Source organism: Lithobates pipiens, unplaced genomic scaffold (genome assembly GCF_037356315.1).
Source record: "Lithobates pipiens isolate NorthernLeopardFrog02 unplaced genomic scaffold, aLitPip1_a1.2 Scaffold_16, whole genome shotgun sequence".
Classification (NCBI taxonomy): Eukaryota; Metazoa; Chordata; class Amphibia; order Anura; family Ranidae; genus Lithobates; species Lithobates pipiens.
Window position 1 is genome coordinate 368,939,658 of NW_027507748.1, and position 25,683 is coordinate 368,965,340.

The window sequence follows — 25,683 nt, forward strand, 5'->3', positions numbered from 1 at the left end:
TCTTTGGATTGCCCACTGCTGCTGTCTAGCCAGATAGAAGTCTCCCTGGCACGGTGGATTTCCAACTCAACATTGGAATCTGGGAAATCATGTCTTCCTTCTCCCTGAAAGGTGGTAATACCTGACACAAACCTGACGGGCTGGGCAGGTTCTACAATTTCCAAACTGGTCCCCACAAGAGACTTGAGCCAGCCATGGATTGAAATTTGTTCAGTTTAGCTGGCACTGGCTGAATTTTAGATCCAGGTATGGGCTAGCTGATTGTACACAAGTCAATCTATCAATTGACTTGTGTACAGCCAGCCTGCCGGGTTTTTCCTGAATGATTAGTGCCGACGGCTATTTCGGGCAATGCTGATCATGGTATTCTGCCAGCGACAAAAGTTTCCCACCGGCAGAACACAATAGCTCTGTGGGAGTTATTCTACCATCTACCTCTAATGTGTGGATGTAAGAATGAGCTTTTTTTTTTTTTTTCTTTCCTTTTTTTTTTTTTTTTTTTTTTCAAACTAAAGGCTGAATGAAAAATTTAGTTTTCAGACTACCTTACTCTTACACATGGTCACCCAGTCATGGGGCATTTGGACAATGCTTTGGCTGTGACCTACATAAACTAGCAAAAGGATACTAGAAGTTTGGGCAGTTCTGATAGAAGCAAGCCTGATTCTCTCCTGGGTGGAGAAACACATTCCAAATCTGCTTTCCACATATCGGGAGTGAAAAATTAGCAAACAGACGTCCACAGTTGAAGAAAGAGAAACATATTTTTTTGGGCTATGGACTTTCTAGGCACAATTACAACAACTCAATACTTAAAAATATAAATTTTATTTACAAAAACACAAAAAAATACATAGTCGATACATGAAACAATCATCAGTAATCAAACTTATCCCCAATTGTGTTACCGCTAATAAAATATGGGTGCTATATTTGGAGGAAAAACACCATACATCACTCTGAAATGTGAAATGGTAGATAATCCAAGATTTGCAGAACATCAATGAGGGTTGAAAGATTATAATCTGCTCGACGTGTTTCGCGTGTCTTCACGCTTCTTCTGGAGCTTGTTTTGACTGACTAGTAAAGTAACAAAGAAGAATATTAACACAAACATAATAGCAATATGCCATGAAGAGATATTCAGCGGAGTCTGGTTTGAGGACACGAAACACCGGTGCATAAAAAGATAGTATGTCGAGAACACCATGGGGGCGTGTGCAACATAGAGGAAATTACATGGGGATCAGAGAAATGTAAAATGGTGTAATAGAACAATATATCATAAGCCCAAACTTACTGAGTCTATAAAATTGGGGATGGCTAGACCAATGCCGTACAAAGGAAAGATTCCAAAAAACAAAGAGGCAACCACTATAGATATCGCTCTGCTTATGCCAATGCCTGCCCAATGGGGCTAAGCGCTGGTATGTTTGAAAATCCCAGGGGTAATGTTCTAAAATATGGATAAAAAAAGAAAGCGTTTATTTAAACTAACTAATTGACAAATAGGGACCATAGATCTAAATATGTAGGTAACCCACTCAAGGGACATACAAAAAACTCACCAGTATAATATAACTAGAACAGAGGATAGTGAGGCCACAATACTGGAAGCACAGACCTATAGTGAAAATCGCTTATATCCACATAGGGATGACATCCACAAAGGTTCCCAACCGGAAAAGCACTGCCAACAAATGCCAAGGATTGGCGCAGTCTATAATATAAAATAACAAATGAAAAGAGAGAGCCAGTAAAGAGATGCTCCACCTTATGGGCCAAAACATAGCAGCATACCTAGTGTAGGGCACTGTGTCTGAACAAGATCCCGCTCAAACAGCATCTCAAAAGACTAACTGCTAACACCTGGAGGAGTGGGTTGTCTGTTTGGAGATCTTCTTGATCCTCTGTCAGAAATGGGGCAACACCCGATGTGGACATCATGGCCCCCAAATTAGCCAGGATTGTGATCAGGTCCAGAGATCTGGCTCCTGAAGTGGATGCCCTGGTGATTCCTTTGTTCATGTTCAGACTTGTGTATGAGAGCATTGTTCCTTGAATACTCTGCAAGATTGAGAGAGAATGGTATTTAATGGTCCTCATCGCCCCAAAATTGGCCCAGGAGAAGCTTGGTACACAGAGGCCTGTCAAGGAGCTGTGGCCTCTTTCAAAAAGGGCACACCTCCTGTCACAAAACTTTGTTCGATCTTGCTTTTCAGGTTTTTCGCTATTTTTTCTATTTTTTGTTTTTAATACATTTCTTGTTTACATGTTCACATGGTCTATTTTTTGTTTTGATTATTTTGTGATCAGATGTTTTTAGTATTTAACCACTTAAGGACCAGGCCTCTTTTTTCAGACTCGGTGTTTACATGTTTAAAACAGTTTTTTTTGCTAGAAACTTACCAAACATTTTAGATTGTTTTTTTTCTAACACCCTAGAGAATAAAATGGCGGTCATTGCAATACTTTGCAATACTTTTCGCACCGTATTTGCGCAGCGGTTTTACAAGTGCACTTTTTTTGGGAAAAAATGTACTTTTTTTGAATAAAAAAATAAGACAGTAAAATTAGCCCAATTTTTTTTTTTATATTGTGAAAGATAATGTTTTGCCGCATAAATTGATACCCAACATGTCACGCTTCAAAATTGCGCCCGCTCGTGGAATGGCGTCAAACTTTTACTCTCAAAAATCTCCATTTGCGACATTTAAAAAATTGTACAGGTTGCATTTTTTGCGTTACAGGGGTCTAGGGCTAGAATTATTGCTCTCGCTCTACCGATCGCGGCGATACCTCATGTGTAGTTTGACTGCCGTTTTCATATGCGGGCGCTACTCATGTATGTGCTTGCTTCTGCGCGCGAGCTCGTCTTGATGGGGTGTTTTTAAAAACTTTTTTTTTCTTATTTTAATTGATTTTACTTATTTTTACGCTGTTTTAAAAAAAAAAAAATGGATCACTTTTATTCCTATTACAAGGAATGTAAACATCCCTTGTAATAGAAAAAAGCATGACAGGTCCTTTTTTAAATAGGAGATCTGGGGTCAAAAAGTCCTCAGATCTCATATTTGGACTTAAATGCAATAAAAAAAGTCATTTGAAAAAATGACATTAAAAAAAATATATACCTTTTTTAAGAGGTATGGGCGCAAGTGACGTTTTGACGTCGCTTCCGCCCTCCTATGGTATAGAGACGAGTAAGGGCCATCTTAGCCTCACTCGTCTCTATACCCAGCTAGGAAGAGGACCCGATCACCTCCGCCGATAGTGGTCTCGCGGTGGACCCGCCGCGGATTCCACCGCTATCGTACAGTCGACCGGCGCCTGAAGAGATGGATATCTCGGTTGTGGCTGCAGCTGCTGCCGTTACTGAGATATCCCTCTTCAAAAATAGGACGTACATCGGCGTGCGCTGGTCGTTAAGTGGTTAAGAAATGTTTTTGTCGGTGAAGTTTTTTGATTGCTCTTTAACTACAGGTGTTTGATTTGATATACACCTTTAAATAGCTTTTATTGTGGGCATTTCCATTGTTGTGAACAAGCACGGTTCTTTTCCTGTGAAACGCGTCAACTGGTCATCACTGCAATTTTGTCTGGTTCATGACAATAAAGAAATTTCTACAGCATCTTTTGGATTCAAGTGTGCGATCAATCTTTTCTTCTCTTCTTGATATTGCTTTTCGTTTGCTAGGTTTAATGGCAAGTCTGTTGAAACCCAGGGCATTTCTGACTTTCATTCCCACCTTATGAAAAGCAGAAAAAAATACCTCTCATGGAAACTGCCATAGCATCTGGAAGGCACTAGACATCTGAACCCCCAGGTGTATTGTGTCCTTTGCAATCTGTAATTTTTATAGCCAAAAGTGCAGAAATGTGTGAAACGTGTTTAATGTGATTTAAAAAAAAAAAAAATGCTTTGGAGGAGAGCTGGTTCAAAAGATTTTCCATTTTATGAAAGCTTGCCTGTACATATCATATCCAGAGTACATATACTGTGGTTCCCAGAAATCTTTTGCTGTCTGCAATATGAGCAGCAAATTGACATTGAAAATTCAACTTGTGAACTGTTGACATCAGCATTTGGGGATTACTAGGGCCTGGTATGGCTTTAACTTTGTAATATAGAAGTCTTAAATAAGCCCCTGTACGTACACAAAACAGCTGTGCCAATTTAGGAAATCCCAGATTAAAACAAGTTCTCTGAGATTGTGGCACTAATGTGGGGAGGAGTAGCAAGTTGTGAGTTCTATGATTGGAATTCACTGAATGTGGGCATTTACATATATTCTAGGCTGCAAATGGCATATGTGAATATTAAAATGTGTTACAGCTATCGTTTTAAATATGCAAGAAATGTGTTACATAAAATATATATGAATATTTGGGCTATTCCTATACACTGTTAATTTTTGCTATGTGTTTTTCAGGCTCACCCATTTTTTAGGCACATCAGCTGGGAAGATCTTTTGGCCCGTAAGGTGGAGCCTCCCTTTAAACCGCTTTTGGTGTGTATGAATATTTTTATAGTCTTATAAAAGGTAGAGAATCCTGTCGGGAATAAAGGTTACTGCTCAACTTGATATTGCAGTTGTTAAAATTGACTGTTTCTTTGAATAAAAGAATGTAAAGGGGTAATGCAAATATAAAGTGGTGCCCAGCAGCCTCATAAAACTTTTTCCAGTTTTCTAAATCCAGTTGGCTTGTGCAAAACACCCAAGCAACATTACAAATATATTGTCTTAAGTTAGCAGGGGTCCTATAGTTCAACTTCAAAAACAAAAAAACAATCCTACCTGATCTAGTTCATTAACCACTCACGCCTATATACATTGGCAGAAGGGCACGTACAAGCATATTAACTTACCTGTACCTTGCCCCTCAAGAAGTGGCTTGCGGGCACGCCACGATTGTTCTCACAGGTCCCGCGGACTTGATGTCCTCAGATACCCACGATCGTCTCACGGAGACGGTGCATTTCCCCGTTCTGCCTAGTGATGCTGACACTGATCACCGCTCCCTGTAATCGGTGATCAGTGTCGTGTTTTTGTTTACATAGGAACCATATAAAATGTTGGGGTTTGTCTGTCTTTCTTAATCGTACATTAAACGAGAAGTACTCAGGCACATAGGGTTCTGTTGCTGCCTTTATGAGATTAGACACCGGCAAACAATGGCTGTAAGGACAGCCCACTTTAACTCCCACTTGTTTTTTTTGCTAGTGTCATAGAACAAACTACTTCTCTCCTCTGAGAGAAGAAAAACTTTTTACATTTCTTTCTACTAACAGGTTTCTGCTGTTGCTGCGGAGCCACTGGGGCCAATTTTAGCAGCTTCTAGATCAGCCAATACTCAACTTGGTGCTGAAGTCTGTATCCGGACACTTTTTAAAAATTTGACATTGCAGAATCTCTGCCCATGCATCTCCTTAGGGGGAAGAGACACCCTTCTGCTGTATGACTACTCAAATCTTTTACCTGATTGAGAATCGCCTCCTGTGTTTGTTTGTTTTTTTCTCCTATCGGATTATAGTTGTAGCCTCAATAACCACCTCAATACAAGCCTGTGGATGTAGAAAAGAATCAACCCCTTTTTTAAATCACATTTTGTTGCTTTGTAGCCTAAAATGAGCCATCATTTGCTTTAATTACAGCCTTTCATTTTTTGGGGATATCTCTCTACTAACGTTGAACATCTAGATTTTGCCATATTTGCCCACTTTTCTTTGCCTAACTGCTCAAGTTCAGTTAAATTTGGTGACCATTTGTGAACTGCAGTTTTCATTTCATTCCACACATTTTAAAAGGGATTTAAGTCTGGGCTCTGCCTAAGCCATGCACATTCACCTTTTTCTCCTTCAACCACTGTGTGGTCATTTTTGCAGTGTGCTTTGGGTCATTGTCGTGTTGAAAAATAAAGCTTCTTCTCATTGACAACTTTCTGGCAGAGGGTGGCAGATTTTCCTCAATAAATTTGTTTTTTTGCCCCATCCGTTTTTCCTTATATCCTGACAAGTTCTCCCCATACCAGGATATTGCCACCCCAGCGCTTTACTGTAAGATTGGTGTTATTTGGATGGTGAGCTATATTGAATTTTCAACAGACACCGTTTGATGTTGAGACCAAATAATTAAATTTTAGTCTCATCTGACCATAACACCTTTTTCCATGTGGCCTCAGAATCTTCAAGGTGCGTTTGGGGTAGTGGCTTTTTTCTTGCAAATTTGTGATATTGTTGTAACATGCACCCAATGACCACTCTGTCATAAATTCCTGTGACTGCTTCAGAGTTGTTGTAGACCTTTTGGTAGCCTTTTTCTAACTCGGTGATTCAGTTGTTGAAATTTTTTGTATGTATGTATGGCGTTATTGAAGGTCTTTCGTGCAGGATGTTGCATGTGTTTCTTTTGTACATTCTCTAGCGTCTTAGAACTAATCCTGGTTCTAGCCGTTCTTCATAAAGCACGCTTTTAGCCTATTAAGCATGTTCTTGCTTTACTCACAAAGTTGCCTTTCTCATCACCATAACTTCTGCAAGGCAACTCTATGGGTTGGCAGACTTAACCTTTAACGTACTCTTCTCTTATTCGTCTCACAGAAGCGATTGTTTTGAGGTCCAAGGCCTCTTTCCTTTCCAGGACATGGTTTTACCCTATTATCCTATTGTCTGGATTTGGTTAGTTCTGTTTGAGTCTATTTCTGAGCTACAGCTTCCTGATTGTTCTTCCTGATGGTTACTATATGGGCCAGTCAGATTTTCATTCCACTACCACCAAATTAATTCAACAACTCGCTATTGAAACTTATGACCTCAGGGCAAAGTTTCCCTTGTCAAGGTGCACTCCACTAGATCAGTACGTTTTTGGCTTTTCAGCGTCGGGCTTTTGTTAGATCTTTAAGGCTTCCATGTAGTCGCCTTTTCACGCTATTATTAAGGTTTACCAGGTGGACATAGGCCTCAGGTGATGCCTGCTTGAGTCGTACGGTTCTTCAGGCAACTTGGTTAGCTGTTGAGCCCCCTCTGTTAACCTGTTGGAAGTAGGAGGGGTAATACTGGGCTGTCCTTAAAATTCTTGTTTTTCAGTGTTTCACCTCTTACCAGTAATGTACTCCAGGAAAATGAATTTATAGCAACAAAAACAAAATAAAAATTTGCTGGGGTTTTTGGAGAGCACTATGGTGTGCTGTTAGAATAGAAATTATATACAAGTTTTGTTCGGTTTTTATTTACAGCTGAATTATTTAGATACAAATATATGTAACGTGTATTTTATATTTACAGCTAATCATTAGGCAAGCTTCTAAATACACACACATATAAAAGGAGTTGTGTTATCTGCCAGAGTATTTGTGTATTTCTTTTCAGCTAGTCCTGAGATTAACGCTCTGTAGCATAGATAGGTGACACTAACACCCCTTTCTCTGTCACAATTAGGAATGTAGAGGTGTCCTCTTTACAACCCAGCCTGCCAACTGGACAGTGGAAGAGCAACAGCAGGTTGAATAGGTCCTCTCTGCTTATACATTTTTTTTTCCCTCCTAGTTGCACCCTTGCCAGCACAGCACATTTGAATGCAGCATATCTCATTGGGTGCTACTCTATACATGTTAAAATACAGGGAATTTCTGATTATCAAGTCAAATTCTATTTCTTACATTAGTTGTACTTAACCTCTTGCCAACCGCCCCGTGTACATTTACTGAGGGATGACAGCTACTCTGAACATAATCGCGTACCTGTACGTGATCCTGCACTTCCAGGTCTGGGGCGTGCATGCGATCCGCCGCCAGCCTGCTCTCACACTGACTGGACGCCGTGGGAGCCAATTGTCTGCTGGGACAAATCGCAGTTGTGTGACAAGGGAAGGCAGTGATCTTCTGTTTCTGCGCAGAAAAGTTGATCTCTACCTACCCACAGTACAAGCACCCCCCCCCCCCCCCCCCCCGAGTTAGCAAGCACTTCTTAGGAACACATTTAACCCTTTGATCGCCCCTGGTTTTAACCCCTTCCTTGCCAGTGTCAGTACAATGACAGTGCATTTATTTTTATTTTGTTTTATTTTGTTTTGTTTTTTAGCATTGATCACTGTATTGGTGTCACTGGTCCACAAAAAGTGTCAGGTGAGAACACTAAGGCTGATTGCCATCATTACTAGTAAAAAAATTAATAAAAATTCCAAAAATATATCCTATAGTTTGTAGACGCTATAACTTTTGTGCAAACCAATCATTATCTGCTTATTGGGATTTTTTCTAACAAATGTAGCAGAATACATATAGGCCCAAATTGATGAAAAAAATTGATTGAATTTTTTTTACAATTTATTTTATTTTTTTGTTAGGGTATGTTCTATAGCAAAAAAAGCTTTTCATCTTTTTTTTTTTTTTCCCCAATTGTCAGTCTTTTTTTTTTTTTTCTTTTTTTTTGTTAATAGCGCAAATAATAAAAACTGCAGAGGTGATCAAATACCACCAAAAGACAACTATTTGTGGGGGGGGAAAAAACATAAATTTTATTTGAGTACAGAGGCGCACGTCTGCGCAATTGTCAGTTAAAGTAACGCAGTACTGTATCGCAAAAAATTGCCTGGGCATGAAGGGGGCTAAGTCTTCTGACGGTCAAGTAGTTAAAGGTGCCAGAAATTCAGATCTTCCCGTGCTCTGTTACCCCAAACAGTCTGTTTAGGTTTCCTCCTCATATAATGGTACAAAGTCAATTCACGTATGCTTTACAGATGAAGAAAGTGGGATTGTTTGAGCAGTTTGGCTTTAACAGGGTAGGGCTAACACCACTAATTTCACAAAAATGCTGTGTTGTCAGCCCATGATAGGAAGAACTGAGTGCATTTCTGGAAGTTCAGTAGTTATTTGTCTGTACTTGCAGGGTAGTTAAAAAGGAAAAAAAACATTGCCTCGGTATATGCTTGAACTCCAAAAAAAAAAAAAATCTAAGACGCAAACGAATGCATGAATACATTGCTAAATATAATTTTTTTTTATTTTACTTTTTAACAACTTCAGCTTCTGAAGGTAAACCTTTGTCCCCCTGTAAGTGCAGAATTAGGTATATTTATGTGATACTGCACAGGAGATCCTCCCTGTAGCAGTAAATCTGCTATGGGGTGGTTGGCAAGTGGTTTAAAGACCAAAAGAGTAAATGAGAGAATGATGACCACTTTTAGCTTTAGAAGGGTGGTCATGTGGACATAGGTGAGTATCCTGTGGCTCATTTTAAGCTTTTTCTTTCATATTAACAAATTGCTTCATTTGTTTTTCCAAAGCAATCTGAAGAAGATGTAAGCCAGTTTGATTCAAAGTTTACACGTCAGACTCCTGTAGACAGTCCAGATGATGCCACTCTCAGTGAAAGTGCCAATCAAGTATTTGTGGTAAGACAACAGGTTTAAAGTCTGCTTGTTTAAATAAAGTGGCATCTATACTTATATTTTAGATGTTGGTGTTGTAATCACCAATGCGTTACTAGGCATAAACTATTTAGATGTGTTGGTAAACGAAGGCCATCTTGCTTGCCAAAGACCTATTGCTTGGGTGCTTTAGGCAAAACTGTTTTGTGATATGTGCCGTGTAGGACAGTTACCCTTTTAATGCTGTATATTCTACGCTTGGATTGCTGCTGTGTAGTGTGTAAATCTATTTAATTCTTGCCAGGGTGTACAGCTAGTGCTGTACTTGTATAATAGCCTGTTGTGTAGCCCCCCCCCCCCCCGGCCCCTCCTTGGCCATTAACAGAAAACCTTGTATTCTGTTCATAGAATACAAGGTGTTCTGTGAATGGACAAGGGGAGATCCTGTCTTTTATTCCTCTCACCCCTTCCCTTGTCCATGCACAAAACCACCTTGTATTCTCTAGACAATAATACAAAGCTAGCTGTAAATGGACATGGGAAGAGGAAAGGGGGGGGGGGGGGGGGTAAATGACAGGATCGTTTCTCTGCATGAGAGCGGTTTCTCTCATACCTGCGGTGCTGGAAGTACAACACTAGCTCTACTTGCTGGCATGAAGAAACTGATTTTACACTAAGCAGCAGTCCAGACAAGAATATGCATCACTACTGATAACTTTGCTGTACACGCCACATATCTCAAAACTGTTCTGCTTGGACTTCCACTTTATGCATAACTCTGTCTTATGTTTTTACTCTGGTGGTACTTTTGGGCCTTCTTGGTTTACTTAAAATGGCATGTTGATTAGAAAAGTCTGTTTTTAAAATTACAATTTTATCAGATTTGCTTAAAGTAGAAGTTCAGCCTAAAACTAAAATCTCTAAATCTACTCTCAAACTACAACTAACCTATCTAGCCCTGTAAAGCAAAAAGTTGATATACATTTTCTGAGTCCGGTCCCACACTGTGAAGCGATGGATTCTCTGTGTAGGTGGGTGCATAAAAGGCAGCCGACAGCGGATATAGTAACTATGGGTGACATCGCTTCCCAGGCATGTTTCAGCCGTTATCAGTTGTCTCCTGCAGAGCTTCCACTGCTGTAGAATGGAGCGGCTTCAGAAAAAGTATGTATACCGATTTTATTTATATATTTTTTAAATTTTTTTTTTTTGCTTTACAGGGCTGGATAGGCTAGTCTTAGATTGTGGCTGCGAGTAGATAAAGATTTTAGTTTTAGACGGAACTACCACTTTAAAGTTCCCTTTCTCAATAAAAATCATTGGTGCAGGTATGAGGTGACATGGATCTCTGGCTCTTTACTATCTTGCTTTCTTCTGTCCTTTCCCTTTCCTCCCTCTGTTTATATGGCAGAGTCTTTCTGCTACGTTTTTAGTTTGACACGCAGGTCGAATTGTAGACCCTATTGGACTATATGGCTGTTTGCACGGATAGCTGACTTATGGTTTCTTCTGTCCCCCAGTACACCGTTGGCCAGTTTAACGTTGTTGCATATGCCCGTGACCCAACGCTACACACTGTTTTACTCCTGACCTTGCAATGTTTTGAAGGCTCACTGCTTCTAATGTATACATGTACTGCTTACCTTCTTACGAAACAACAAATAATAAAATGTTAATTGAAGAAAAAAAAATAATCATTGGTGCCCCTCCCCCCTCAGCAGCAGTGTGGATCTGTTTCTCTGTTGCCTGACACTCCTCTCAGCTGGGCAACATTCCATCCAGATGAATAGGATGGCTACAATGACACTTCCATTTATCTTGGTAGAACTTGTGGCTGTATTTTTCATGTTTAGTGATAGCTTAACCATAATTGCATTATAATATTGAGTGCTGCTGTAATACTTAAACCATTTGGTTGCTCTTCTCAAGGGTTTTACATATGTGGCTCCTTCTGTGCTGGAAAGTGTGAAAGAGAAGTTTTCATTTGAACCAAAAATTCGGTCTCCTCGTAGATTTATTGGAAGTCCTCGAACACCTGTCAGGTAAAACTACAAACTCGCTGAAAATTTTTCTATAGTTTTTAGGTTATCTTTCTTTGTAAGTAAGTTTTAAATATTGGTATGCAAGAAACCGTTTTTTTTTTGGGCATTTTGATACATGCAGTGTATGTCATACATTCCACATTTTATCATGTTGCAACCAAAAACGTAAAAGTATTTTATTGGGATTTTATGTGATAGACCAACACAAAGCACATAATTGTGAAGTGGAAGGAAATTATTTTTACAAATGGATATCTGAAAAGTGTGGCGTGCATTTGTATTCAGCCCCCTTTACTCTGATACCCCTAACTAAATTATCTAGTGGAACCAGGTGCCTTTAGAAGTCACCTAATTAGTAAATCGAGTCTACCTGTGTGTAATTTGATCTCAGTATAAATGCAGCTGTTCTGTGAAAGTCCTCAGAGGTTTGTTAGAAAACCTTTAGTGAACAAGCGGCATCATGAAGGTCAAGGATCACACCAGACATGTCAGGGATAAAGTTGTGAAGAAGTTAAACCACTTCAATACCAGGCACTTACACCCCCTTCCTGCCCTAGCCAATTTTTAGCTTTCAGCGCTGTCACATTTTGAATGACAATTGCACAATCATGCAACACTGTACCCAAACAAATGTTTTAACATTTTTTTTCCCACAAATAGAGCTTTCTTTTAGTGGTATTTGATCACTGCTGGGGTTTTTATTTTTTGCGCAACAAACAAAAAAAGACCGAAAATTTTGGAAAAAAAAAAGTTTCTTCTGTTTATAAAATTTGTACATAAGTATGTTTTCTTCAATGGCGGGCACTGATGTGCACTCATGGGCATCACTATTCTGGCAGGCATTCATAACGGGCAATGACTGGCACCATTTGTGGGCACTGGCATATATTGGGCACACTGGCATCCTTGGTGGCCATGGGGGACATACCTGGCTATCCACATGTTGGGGGCTTCCCTGGTTGTCTAGTGTGGGCATCCACAGGGGACTGCGCTGATAAACACTCAGCGCAGACCCCGTCATAAGAGCCACCAGTCGTCTCTCCCTGTTTGTCAGACGCGAGTGAGGAAAAGACAATAAATGGCTCTTCCTGTTTACATCGTGATCAGCCATGATTGGACACGGCTGATCACGTGGTAAAGAGCCTCCTTCAGAGGCTCTTTACATAGATTGGTGTAGCGATGTGTCACTGACATGCCACGATTGCCGCGATGCGTGCCCCCACATGCTCCAGCAGTTATCCTGCTAGATGTCATATGACGCCCAGTCAGGATAACTGAACCACCGCCCGGCCATCATTGTGCTATAGGCCGTACGGGAAGTGGTTAAGGCCGGGTTGGTTTATAAAAAATAAATAAATATTGAAAATATTTGAGCATTTCTTGGAGATCTGTTCAATCCATCATCCAAAAATGGAAAGAGTATGGCACAACTGCAAACCTACCAATGCATGGCCATCCACCTAAACTGACAGGCCGAGCAAGAAAAGAATTAAGCAGAGAAGCAACCAAGAGGCCCATGGTAACTTTGGAGGAGCTGCAGAGATTCACGGCTCAGGTAGGAGAATCTGTCCACAGGACAACGATTAGTCGTACACTCTACAAATCTGGCCTTTATGGAATAGTGTCAAGAAGAAAGCCACTGTTGAAAGAAAACTATAAAGTCCAATTTTCACTTTGCCAGAAGCCATGTGGGCACAAAGCAAACATGTGAAGGAGGTGCTCTAGTCAGATGAGACTAAAATTTAACTTTTTGGCCTAAAAGCAAAATACTATGTGTAGTGAAAAACTAACACTGCACGTCACCCTGAACACACCATCCCCACCGTGAAACATGGTGATGGCATGGAGCTTAATGGAGCCAAATACAGGGCAATCTTAGAAGAAAATCTGTTGAGACTGGGACAGGGGTTCACCTTCCAGCGGGTCAACGACCCTAAACATACAGCCAGAGCTACAATGGAATGGTTTATATCAATGCATATTCATGTGTTAGAATGGCCCAGTCAAAGTCCATACCTAAATCCAATTGAGAATCTGTGGCAAGACTTGAAAATTGCTCTTCACAAATGCTCTGTCCAATCTGACAGAGTTTGGGCTATTTTGCAAAGAATGGCCAAAAATTTTACTCTCGATATGCAAAGCTAGTAGAGACCTACCCAAAAAGGCTTGCATCTGTAATTGCAGTGAAAGGTGGTTCTACAAAGTATTGACTCGGGCTGAATACAAATGCATGCCACGCTTTTCAGATATTTATTTGTAAAACTTTGAAAACCCTTTGTTTTCCTTCCACTTAACAATTATGTGCCACTTTGTGTTGGTCTATCACATTAAATCCCAATAAAATACCTTTACAATTTTGGTTGTAACAGGACAATGTGGAAAATTTCAAGGGATGTGAATACTTTCGTTCATTGACGGACACAGCTCCATTAATCTTGACCGTAGGGTTATTACGCCACATTCAGGAGAGGACTAGGCAGAACATGTAATAAATAACAGAACTGTACAGTTCTGCTCAGGGGCGGTCCCTCTGGTAATAACCCCTCAGCCTGCTTCCTGCAGCTCAGTTTTTTTCTGCCTAGCGAAGAAGGACCTAGGCTCCCTGCTGGGACCATTGGTCCTGGCGATTTTTCTGGATTTTTGCCTTTTGTGCAAGATCCAGCCGGCTGGGTGAGAGGCTGGATAATATAGATCCTTGTAGTCTCCCCAGCCTGGCCTTCGAGCGCGTGCAGGCCCTAGCTACGCACTGGGTCGGCAACAACATGCCCCTCAGGCTCCAGGGGTGGCCGGTGAGAGCAGTGCTCTGGGGCACACACATGACAGGACTACGGATGTCTTTGTCACAGTGTGCTGTGGCCTGCAGCCACCACGTACTGCTCAGGTGTGGGTCTGTGATGGGATGCCTCCAGCTTGTCCAGATGGTAAGTACAGCTCTCCCATAGAGCAGCTGGGCATTCACTGGGAGGTCGATGAGGAGGGTCCCTCTTCTCACTTTCTTCTCTCCCTGCTTTTCCCTCCCCCGTGGGGGATGCTACATGACTGGGCTGTAGTGCGGTGTGTGTACCTGGACCAGAGGTGCTCTGGGGGGGGCCTCTGATCCTCGATTAGGGGCTGCACTGGCTGTCTGTGTCTCTGTGCTGTCATCTGTCTCTCTGCTGGTGTCTGTGGGCTCTGCATGTTCTGCCGCCATTCTCTGTGTACAGTTGTTAGTCGCCCATTTTCTGTTAGCCTCTGTGAGAAGCATGGTCAGTTGCCATTTTCCCTGCGTTTTTTATTTATTTTTTCTTCTATACAAGGCGCCTGGCAGACATTTTCTTGAAGCCTCAGTGCATTTTTTTTCTCTCCAGCGCTGGTTCCTGTGCCTCAGAACAGCGTGTTTTTTTTGTCCTGGACACCTGGGAGCTGACATTGGACACAGCCATCAGTAACAGCACGGCGCAGCACTCGGTCAGGATGGTGAGTCCTGCGGTGGGGGCCCCTCAGTTTGTAGCAGATAGGAGGTTGGGATTAAGTACCTTGTCCTAAGTCCCCAAGGGTGCCAAACAGGGTGTCGGTCAGCATGGCGTCAGAAGCTGGCGTTTCTTCCACAGATCTCCTTGCAATTGCAACCGGCTTGCCTGCAAACAGTGCAGCGCCTTTGGATGCTTTGTCGGCGGTCCTTAAAATGTTTGTTGCCAGGGTGGAGGCGGTGTGCGAGCGCAAGGGGGGTAAAAAGCGCCCCCCCCTACCCCCCCCCCGGGGGGGGGAGACTCTGGGCCTTTTTTGGTCCCAAAAAGAATGGCGGTGCGTTACCCCTTTGAGGAGAGCCTTCTTAAAAAAATGATTGGCTCCCCCGGTCGTGGACCCCCCAGTATCCGGGTTAAACAAAGTAACCACGATCCCGGTAGAAGGGGCTCCTGCATTTAAGGACCCTACCGACAGGAGGTCCAAAGCAGTGGCCCGGTCCATGTTTACGGTAGTGGGGTCAGTGCTACAGCCGGTACTGGCCACAGCATTAGTGTCGCAGACCCTTAATGAGTGGGAAAAACGATTGTACCATGAATTGGAGAAGCAGCAGTCTCCTCCAGTCTGCATGGAACTAGCAGGCCAGTTAGTGCACGGCCTTAAGTATGTCTGTGACGCGGCCCTGGATACAGTTCCCTTGCTCTCCAGAGCATCAGTATCAGCAGGGGTGCTGCGGCACCTGATCTGGCTGAAATGCTGGTCTGAGGACCAAGCATCTAAAAAAGCCTTGACGGATTTGCCCTTCCTTGGTGAGTAGCTATTTGAAGCCTTGCTGGATGACATTAAGAATGTTACAGGTGGGAAAGTGCATGTTGCTCCCACAGTCCAGGAAGGGTAAGGAGCCACGCCACAGGCAAGGGCCCTCCTTTTCCGCTCAAGAGACTTTTTCGTCCGCTTGGGACCTCAGTCGGACAGGGCGACTACTGAGGGACAGAAGTGTCCCTGGCCTCGCAAGCCTGCAAGCAAAAGTGCTACCGCATGAAGGTTTGCCCCCGCCCGACACATGGGTGCGGGGGTCACCTTGGGGAGTTTGCACCTCGGTGGGCCTCTCTGCTGTCCGACCAATGGGTCTGCGAACTCATTTCCTCTGGCTACAAGATAATTCCTCTCTTGGCCACCAAACAGATTCTTTCCTTCCAGCATACCCTTACTCCCGGCTCGCCAGGAGACCCTGTTTGGGGCAGTAAGGGACCTGCTCAGCCGCAGGGTTTCAGGGATTCTATTTCAATCTGTTTGTAGTCCCCAAAAAGCAAGGGGTACGTCCAATCTTGGACCTAAAAGCCCTCAATTGCTTTGTGGAAAAACAGAGGTTCAGAATGGAATCAGTTCGCTACGTAGTCGCTGCACTCCATCAGGGGGACTCCCTGGCGTCTCTTGATATCCAAGACTCGTACCTGCACATACCCATATGCCTCAGACATCAGAGGTTTCTGCAATTTGCAGTAGGGGAAGACCACTACCACTTTGTTGGCTCTCCCCTTTGGCCTTGCTTCAGCCCCCCGAGTCTTTACCAAGATATTGGCTCCAAGTTTGGCATTGTTGCGACAACGTGGGATTGCAATCGTGGCTTACCTAGACGATCTCCTTCTGAGAGCAGCTTCCGCCTCAGAATTAAGGGAGGCTGTGGCGATCACCATGCAAACGCTACAGGAATTTGATTGGCTGTTGAACCTAAAAAAGTTGGTACTAGTGCCGACTCAGCACCTGGCGTACCTAGGCTTACTGCTGGACTCCGTGGAAGCGAGAGTGTTTCCCTTCAGACAAACTGTAGACTCTCAGAGCTGTGGTGAAGCTGTTGATGAACCGCAGGTGGTCGTCACTGTGTTTCTGCATGAGAGTTCTGGGCCTCATGGTTGCCTCCTCCGAGTCGCTACCATACGCCAAATTTCACACCAGAGTCTTGCAGAAGGAGATATTGTCCAAATGGGACAAATTTCTGTTATCCCTGGATGGGCAGATTCGGGTTAGTCAGGGACTCCATTCTCTGGTGGCTGAGATCTCCTTCCCTTCGGTCAAGGAAATCGTTCCTGCCTCTTCTTTGGGCGGTGATCACAACGGACGCCAGCCTGACCGGCTGGGGTGCAGTACTTGGAGTACAATCGACCAAGGGGCCTCTGGTCAACGGAGGAATCTGTTACCGATCAATGTGCTCGAGCTAATGGCGATCAGGCGATGCCTCTCCACATGGTCGATGAGACTACGAGGTCGTCCGATCAGAGTCCAGTCAGACAATGCCACGGTGGTGGTATATGTCAACCATCAAGGAGGAACAAGAAGCTCGGCTGCAGCACGAGAGGTCGCTCACATCCTTCGGTGGGCAGAGCGACACGTACCGGCCCTGTTGGCTATATACATCCCGGGGGTAGAAAACTCAGGCGGACTATCCAAGTCGGCAGATGCTGGACGCAGAAGAATGGTTACTGCATCAGGTGTTGTTCAGGCTTCTTTGCCTGCGGTGGGGCACACCAGGTGTGGATCTCTTCTGGCCTCTCGGCTAAATTGAAAGGTGCGGAGTTTTGTGTCCAGGGCAAGAGATCCTTGGGCGGACCTGTTGGTGGCTCCATGGGAGCAATACTGGCTGATTTACACCTTTCATCTGCTCCACAGAGTGGAGGCCGATGGGATTCCAGTAATATTGATTGCCCCAGATTGGCCTCAGCGTCCTTAGTACACCTGGTGGTGGATACTCCTTGGCGGTTGCCGATGCGAGAAGACCTTCTGTCACAAGGTCCGATACTCCATCCAGCTTTACCTTCACTGGTTTTAACGGCATGGCTGCTGAAAGCTAGGTGCTAAGGAACCGAGGTCTATCGGACTCCGTAATTTCCACTATGCTGAGGGCACTAAAATCTTATTCTTGGAAGATATACCATTGTACGTGGAAAGCTTATATCTCCATGTGTAAGGAGATGGGGTTGCGTCCACGCACCTATTTGGTGTCCAGGATCCTGCTGCTGTTACAGTATGGAGTGGACCAGAAGTTGGCTTTGAGCACCATCAAGGGACAGATATCAGCCCTGGCTGTTTTTTCCCAATGACCCCAGGCGTCTCACTCATTGGTGAGCACCTTTGTGCAAGGGCTCTGGCATGTAGGTGCCTCCGGTGTGTCCACCCTTACCTCCGTGGGATCTGAACCTAGTGCTATCGCGCTTCAGAATACACAGTTTGAGAACATCAGGGAAATTTCCTTGTTGACCCTTTCTCAGAAAGTGGTCTTTCTAATGGCGATTACATCTGCCAGCAGGGTTTCTTAACTGGCGGCTTTGTCCTGCAAGTCGCCCTATTTGGTTATCCACAGGGATAAAGTGGTGGTGCGTCTGCAACCTTCTTTTCTGCCGAAGGTGGTTTCGACCATTCATCTCGATGAAGACATTTTGTTACCATCTCTGTGTCCTAAGCCGACACATCCTAAGAAGGTGGCCCTCCATTCCCTGGACGTGGTCCGGGCTCTAAGGGTATATCTGTCTGCCACGGCTCCCTTCCGGAAATCAGATTCTCTGTTCGTTTCAGTTGCTGGTCTGAAAAAAGGGCAGGCAGTCTTGTCGACCACCATTTCCAGGTGTATCAGACAGAATCGTGGTCTAGGCTTATGCCTTAAAGGGGCAGGTGCCCCCCTTTCATGTCACGACCCATTCCACCAGAGCAATTGGGACCCAGGCGTGTAAGGCAGCGACTTGGTCATCCGTTCACACTTTCACAAAGTTGATGTAAGCGCATCTTCTGATGCCTGTTTTGGCCGCAAAGTTTTGCAGGCGGCCATGTAATGTTGCAATTTACACTCTTTCTTCTTGTTACAGAAGTTACATTTTGATTGTCAGTGCATTCTGATGCGTATGTTGACTGCAAGTTCTGATGTGGTTGGTTCAGATGGTGACTCTCCGTTGGGGAGCACCTCTGGTTGTGGGTGAAGTTATATTTGGTGTTCCCACCCCTCGTTATGACACTGCTTGGGAACGTCCCTATGGTCAAGATTAACAGAGCTGAGTCAGTCAATGAACGAAAGAGAAAATAGGATTTGTGTACTCGCTGTAAATTCCTTTCCTCTGAAGTTCATTGACGGACACGGCGCCCTCCCCTCCTATTAGTTTACGTTATACTGCTTGTTAACCTACTGAGCTGCAGGAAGCAGGCTAATGTTCTGCCTAGTCCTCTCCTAAAAGTGGCGTAATAACCCTATGGTCAAGATTAATGGAGCTGTGTCCGTCAATGCACTTCAGAGAAAAGGATTTTACGGTGCGTACAAAAATCCTATTTTTTTTTTTCAAGGCACTGCCTATCAGCCCAAAGCTTCTTCCAGTGAATTGAAAGGTTTAGACAAGGATGCCAGCTTTTTGGGCCTGGTGAGGTGCTCAGGAGAGCCTCTCTGTTCAGAGAACCAGGTCATTGGAGGGAGTGAAAGTTGTCAATAAACATCCTGCTGGAGCTTTGGGCCATTTGTCTGTCTATCCTACATTGGTCTGTCTGCCTGCCTTTTTAGAGTTTCCCTATCGAAGAGCAGTCAAACAATGCCAGACAATGAGACAGCAGCGGCATACCAGAACCGTCAAGAAGGAAAAAGCCGCACTTCTCAGGAAGAATCTGACCAGATATTGTGATCTGCCTTGGGCACAACTTCATGTTCCAGCCCACTCCACTATACAAATTTCCACCGTGGAAATTGCAGGTAGACTTTCTCAGCCAGCAACAGCTAAATGCAGCAAAATGGGGACCTTTCAACCTGAAGTGTTTGCAGAGATTTTTTTGCAGTGGGGGACACTGTGCATCTATTGGCATCCAAATTCAACAACAAACTGGATTGGAATCCTCAGGCATTTGTGGTGGTAGCCCTTGCCTTCCCTCAATTGCAGCTTCCTCCTTGCCTGTTCAGATAAAAGCAGTGAGAATTTCATGGATTCTGATTGCACTTTCTTGACCAAGTATTACGGACATCACCTGTCTCTTGTATATGGGCATTGGGCTCTTCCAGATTGGCCAGTTGCTTTTCCAGAGTTCAGTCTCCCACCCTGCTTTATGGAATCTGACTTTGGCATGGCTGTTGAAACCCAAGTTCTGAGGGATAAGGGTGTTTCTGATTCTAATTCCTACCCTCCTCAAGGCAAGAGTCAACCAACAGGAATTTGTACCATCCTAAATAGAAAGCATATTTCACCAGGTTTGATTCTCATACTCTTCATACCTCAAGTGTGTTGTAGGGTGCATTTTTTCTTTTCAAGTTTTGTAAGGCTTTTCTCTTCATATGTTTAGTTTTACCAAGTAGATGTTCATGCCTTTCCAGACGCCAGTTTTGGGTGAGAAGTTCTGTAGGCAGCTTTGTAGTGGGATTTCCCCTATTCTGTTTTGGTTGTTGGGCATGTTGGCCTTGTTGCAATGTTGCCCACCCCTTATCTTCAGTGCTTTGGGACATCCTAAGTAGTCATGAATATGAAGCACCCTATATCCCGATTAAGATATTATATATATTTTTTTTTTTTGCCTGTAAAATCCTTTTTTGCCTTGTGATGTCCTCCAATAAAAGCATTTTACAGGTATACCAAAAAATACTGGGTTGTCTGGCAGACTCTGGAATGGAATCCTTTGTAGATTTTTGTGTTCTAGCTGAACTCAGGGTTTTCCCTGGTAAATCTCGATTAGTGAGGTTAGTTGTCTAGCCAAACAATCTCTATAGACATGGCGTTCTGGTCTGGGGGGGGGGGGGGGTCAGGGGTGTAATGGCCTAGGGCCTTCCTATTTAGACCGACTGGTCTTCCTCACCAGGACTTGTATTTTTCTTTGGTTCTTTCTTGGGACCTGGTCTGAGCTTGATCTCAGATTGTGGATCTTTTCCCTATGAGGAAATTTGTTGTCCTTGCAACGTTCCATCTATATTTGGTAGGTTCTCGCTTTGTGATCGGATGGATGCTTCCTTCTGTATAGAACCTTTTTGCCTTGGTCTTGAGCATCAGGTTATTTGTGCCCTCCTTCCCTCATGTTGGCAGGTTACCTTGGCAAGCATGGGGTTTGGTCTCATCTGGTGTCCAATTTTGGGTGTTTGTTCTTCTGGCTGCTTTTCTGGCACCCCTCAGTCGAATTGCACAGAACGGTCTCCTTCCTCTTCTGGAATCCCACTAGAGCTGTCTGTCCTTCGAGTGCCCCCTGAGCAATCTTTCTGCTGAGAGGGCACCCATGTGAATGCTATTTGGAACCAGGCTGTGTGCATCCATTGACATAGACTGTAAGTCCTACCCCCTCTCACTCCTTGTAGAAGATTGACAACAGCAGCCTGGGTCTCCCACTGCTCTCAGAGCCTCCTTTGAATCCCGGAAGTGAAAATAGCTGCAGCTGGGCAACAGCGCTGGATCAATAGAGGACTCTGGTAAGTTTTTAGGGGCAGGGGGTGCTAGGACAGGTAGGGAGGCATTTTTTTTATCCTAATGCAGAGAATACATTTAGAGTTTAGAAACACTTTAAGAGCTCACTTGGTTTCTGGCAGAATCGATAGGCATTTTTCTCTATGTACACGTAAAAGACCTAAATCGAGAAATGTACATGTAATACTGAATTTTATTGTTTCACACATTCGCTTTAAACATGACTTTTTAATGTATATAAGCTAGGTTTCATTGTAGATCTTTTACTTTCTTTTTTCTTTCAAGCCCTGTGAAGTTCTGTCCTGGTGACTTCTGGGGAAGAGGAACAGCTGCTGGATCAACCAACACACAACCATCATCTGATTACCGAATGGAAACAAGTGGCGTAGAACAAATGGATGTGACTGCAAGCGGAGAGGCATCTGCCCCACTACCAATAAGACAATCCAATGCTGCACCATACAAAAAACAAGCTTATCCCTTGATCCCTAAGCGACCAGAACATCTACGTATGAATCTATGACAGTGAATTTTTTCCTGATGCATTCAGACTAATACTGGTGATGATCCCAAGGAATTTAAAATCTAGCTTACAAACAAGCAAGTGCATAGATTTTGGCTTCAAATCCCCAAGAGGGGGACATAAATTTGTGGTCTCTGTTACTGCGTAAAGCAGACTGGACAAACTGATGAACAAACATACATTTAAAAAAAAAATACAACTAATATATAAATATATATATATATATATATATACGCAAATATATATATATATATATATCTCAATCAGTGGTGCATAAAAAAAAAGCAGATTGAGACTGCATTCTAGACATGGAGGAAATGTATTAATAAGTTCCCAGCAAATTCTTTCAATGTCACAGAAGGAACATAAACCATATTGTGTTCATGGATTTAATTTTATTTCAGAAGTTTACATTTTTCTAAATCACCATAAAACAGTGGTTGGAGTATAAGAAGTCAATCTTCAGAGACAAGTACTGGGTCTAAAAAAAAAAAGAAAAAAAAAAAGTTTAATGAAAATCAAAAATACCAAATTGTCTTAATAGAAAGGTTTGATTGTGAAAGTTGGTTAAAAGTGTAATAGGATTTTCTTGATCCAGAAAACAGTTGACAAGTATCGGTGACTAACTACTTGTGTGTTAGTTTTTTTTTTTACCCATAAACCCAAATGCCAGTCTTCCATTATGTTATGGGGACAGTAATGCAATAGATGTCTCCTTCATCAGTGTGGTTGATTTGCATTCTTCAAAATATAATGTGCTATTTTGCTGTTCATCATGCCAGCAAAAAAGATGAGTTTTGAAGGCCAGCAATGTATTTAAAGTGAATGCAAGGTACAAATGTACCTTGACACTTTGAGTGTTACAATCATGTCATGTATTTCATAGTCATTCTCTTTTCTTGTTTATTGCTCCCACAGTCTTTGGTCTGGCAGTCCTTCCTGTTAGAAAGTCAAATGCTGGGACTTAAAGATTGTAAAAGTATTAAATGGCCTTTCTACTCATGTCTTCCATGTTGAGGGAATAATGTCCCTGGACCTAGGGAATGTTATCACAATGCTGGTCTTGTTTTTGATCCTGTATGAATGGCTTATAGGTACAAAGAAAGAAATAAAGGTAAATTTACCTTAACTGCCTTAACAAAGCAATTTCATAAAACATCACTAAGAGTATCAACAGTGATCATTTTATCATGGTGTACATTTTAAAATTGTCTTATTGACATGTCAACTGTCTGTGTAACATTGACATATATAATGCATTGTATATGGAGTATTTAGACTGGAATATGGTAGCATTGGTAAAGGCAGCAATTATATTGTTTTTTTTAAATTGATTTCAATCCACATATGAGCTGTAGGAAACAAGCCATAGAAATGTTTATACAATATTACTAACCAAATTTAAGATAAATGTTAGTCCCGCAGAGAAAATGACACCACAATTGGAACAGACCTATCTTTAATTGTTTCTATGCTGCCTCATCTGTGGTCTCTGCAAGACTGGCCTCTGCTGTCGCTTGAATGGACATAATAGTAGAACTTGCAATGAGTACAATAATGCATTGTTAAGATTTAATGTGCTTAAAGGGTAAGTTTGCCTTTACAGTGAACTCTGTAAGGTGAACTTACACAGGTCCCCCTCCTCGATCATTCTCTTTAACGTTACACGTTAATGAACCTAAAGTAGCCTGATTATTGTAGATTGGGGCATACAGGTGAGGTTCCTTTAACCTGGACTTTATATCTGTGGCTATCCAATTGTGAATATTAATTGAGGTATATAGTTTGGCTTTTAGTCAATGGCACCCATTATACTCAAGTGGGTGTTAGCATCTGGACTGAAACTTTTTATCTACAGCAATGATCAAGCACTGATGGATTAATTTGCATTTGCTTCGGCTCTCATAGGCCATTTCTGCAGAGGGAGAGAACTAATGGGATAATGTAAATTTGGCTTTTCTCAGTATAGATAACTTAATCTATGTAATTAAGGTATCTTCTTTCCCACAGTATGAGAATAAATATCAGTATGAGCCTTATTCAGTCTTCCGGTGTTTGATATGAAGCTGCTTTTCATTAGCCATGCTTTTTTTTTCCCCCTTTTTCATTTTGATTATTTGTGTAGGAAGCAGCACAATAGTTAATCATCTTTGGCTCTCTTTAAGATCACATTAAGAAAAAATACAGTACATCCATTATCCTAGTGCAAAGGTTGTAAATGGGAGATTTTTTTTTTTCCAGAGTTTTTTTGTTTGTTTTGCAACATACCATTTGATATGGAATCCCATAATTGTTTTCTATGCATTATTTTAATAAATTGTATTTTTTTTTTTTATAATGTCCTAGGACTTCTCATCCAGTAACTGTTTTATCTATTTTACATAATAAATGAACTGAATGCCATGGAAGATGGGTGGTTGAATACCTGTTTTCTTATTTTTGGCAACTCTACAGATTATAAATGTATAGGTGATGTGTGTGTATGTATGTGTGTGTATGTATATATACATATACACACATAATTGTGAGAACTTTGTTAAAAATTACAGATGTTTGTGTGACTTGCTTCTTAATATATATCTACAGCCAAAAACGCCTTTCTTTCTGGATAGAGTAGTGAAGGGTTAAAAGCCATTCTGTGGCTTTGTTTTTGCCATTGAGGTGATTTTTTTTTTTTTTTACTTCCTGTTCATAGACATGGAAGTAAAAGTTTTATTTCTAACCTGAGGGAAAATATTCTGTTGTCACTACCACAAATATCACCGTTGGAACACTTCCCTTCTATTCCTTTTTCCAGTGACTTAATTTTAGATTTTCCCTCACTTTTAGTTCTGGTAAATATGGTCACTAGGACAAATAGAGTGAATCTGTCTAACAGGAACACAAATAATAGTCTGAAATAGGTTCTAACCCTTCACCACTCTAAAGAAAAAAAAAATTTGACCTGTACAACGTGCAAAATGGTTTTTGAAGTTCTATGGTCCACAGAGAAAGAGAAAGCATATGTCCACATTTTAGACAATGCTTCATATTGCATCAATATTTAGGATGCAACTTGAAACATGGTTGCATTCTCCAACCTTCAATATGCCTGCCCCAACCACCACCCCACTTACCTGAATCACAGGATGCTTCTGTCAGAAAGTTGCAGTAATTTGACATTTCTACACAGAGCTGTGTCATTCGGGGCTGGGATTGTTTACATTGAATTATTTGTCCCATCTGCTACCATGGCAGAGGGACTGTGTAGAGCATGGTGAACCATCCTCCCTCTTCTCCTCCAGTCTAGCTCCACTTCCTCCAGCCCCATAACACCTCCATACAAGTCTGAGGGAAGACATTGAAGGAGAGTGTGCATTTCACCTATGACATACTTAATACTGGTGCTGTGCAGGCTTCAATATAAAATATTTGTAGATGCATATTGATCATGAGATCAATGTTGCTGCATTTACTAGTTGATTTGGAAAAGGTGGACCAAGTTATTAAAGTTTAGTCAGTGCTACAGTAGGTCACTTCTGTCAAGTTCTTAACCTGTAAAAATCACCCCGGATTAATGTAAAATTTGATCAAACTGCCTGCTTTGTAAATGGGCAACTTCATTTTTGAATCTGGTGCTTTAATAAACCAGTTTCTCTTTGGTTTATGTTTTAATTGTTGCTTTATTTTGTGTAATTCTTCCCTGCTGCTTTTCACATTTTGCTCATTGCTGATTTAATTTTTTTTTTATTCGCATCCACTTCTGTGCCACACACTCTCTTCCCAGATATTCATTCTTCCCACTGATGACTAATTTGAGTGAAGATTATCAACTCCTTTAGTAAAGCAGCCTTAGTATGAACTTGCACATGCACTGGGAAAATGTCCAGAGCTCATTGTTAAAGGCCTCTTGCACACTG

The 25,683-nt window shown here is 42.3% G+C and overlaps 1 protein-coding gene across 1 annotated transcript in view; it reads left to right on the forward strand.

The window, feature by feature from the left end:
* Positions 1-25,426, forward strand: part of RPS6KB1 (ribosomal protein S6 kinase B1) — an 84,126-nt gene extending 58,700 nt beyond the window's left edge. The window contains exons 12-15 of the mRNA XM_077482116.1: positions 4,434-4,511; positions 9,285-9,392; positions 11,298-11,410; positions 21,547-25,426. Coding sequence (XP_077338242.1) covers positions 4,434-4,511; positions 9,285-9,392; positions 11,298-11,410; positions 21,547-21,784 — 537 coding nt within the window. The 3' untranslated portion in view covers positions 21,785-25,426. The remainder of the gene's footprint in view (positions 1-4,433; positions 4,512-9,284; positions 9,393-11,297; positions 11,411-21,546) is intronic.
* Positions 25,427-25,683: the final 257 nt, after the last annotated feature.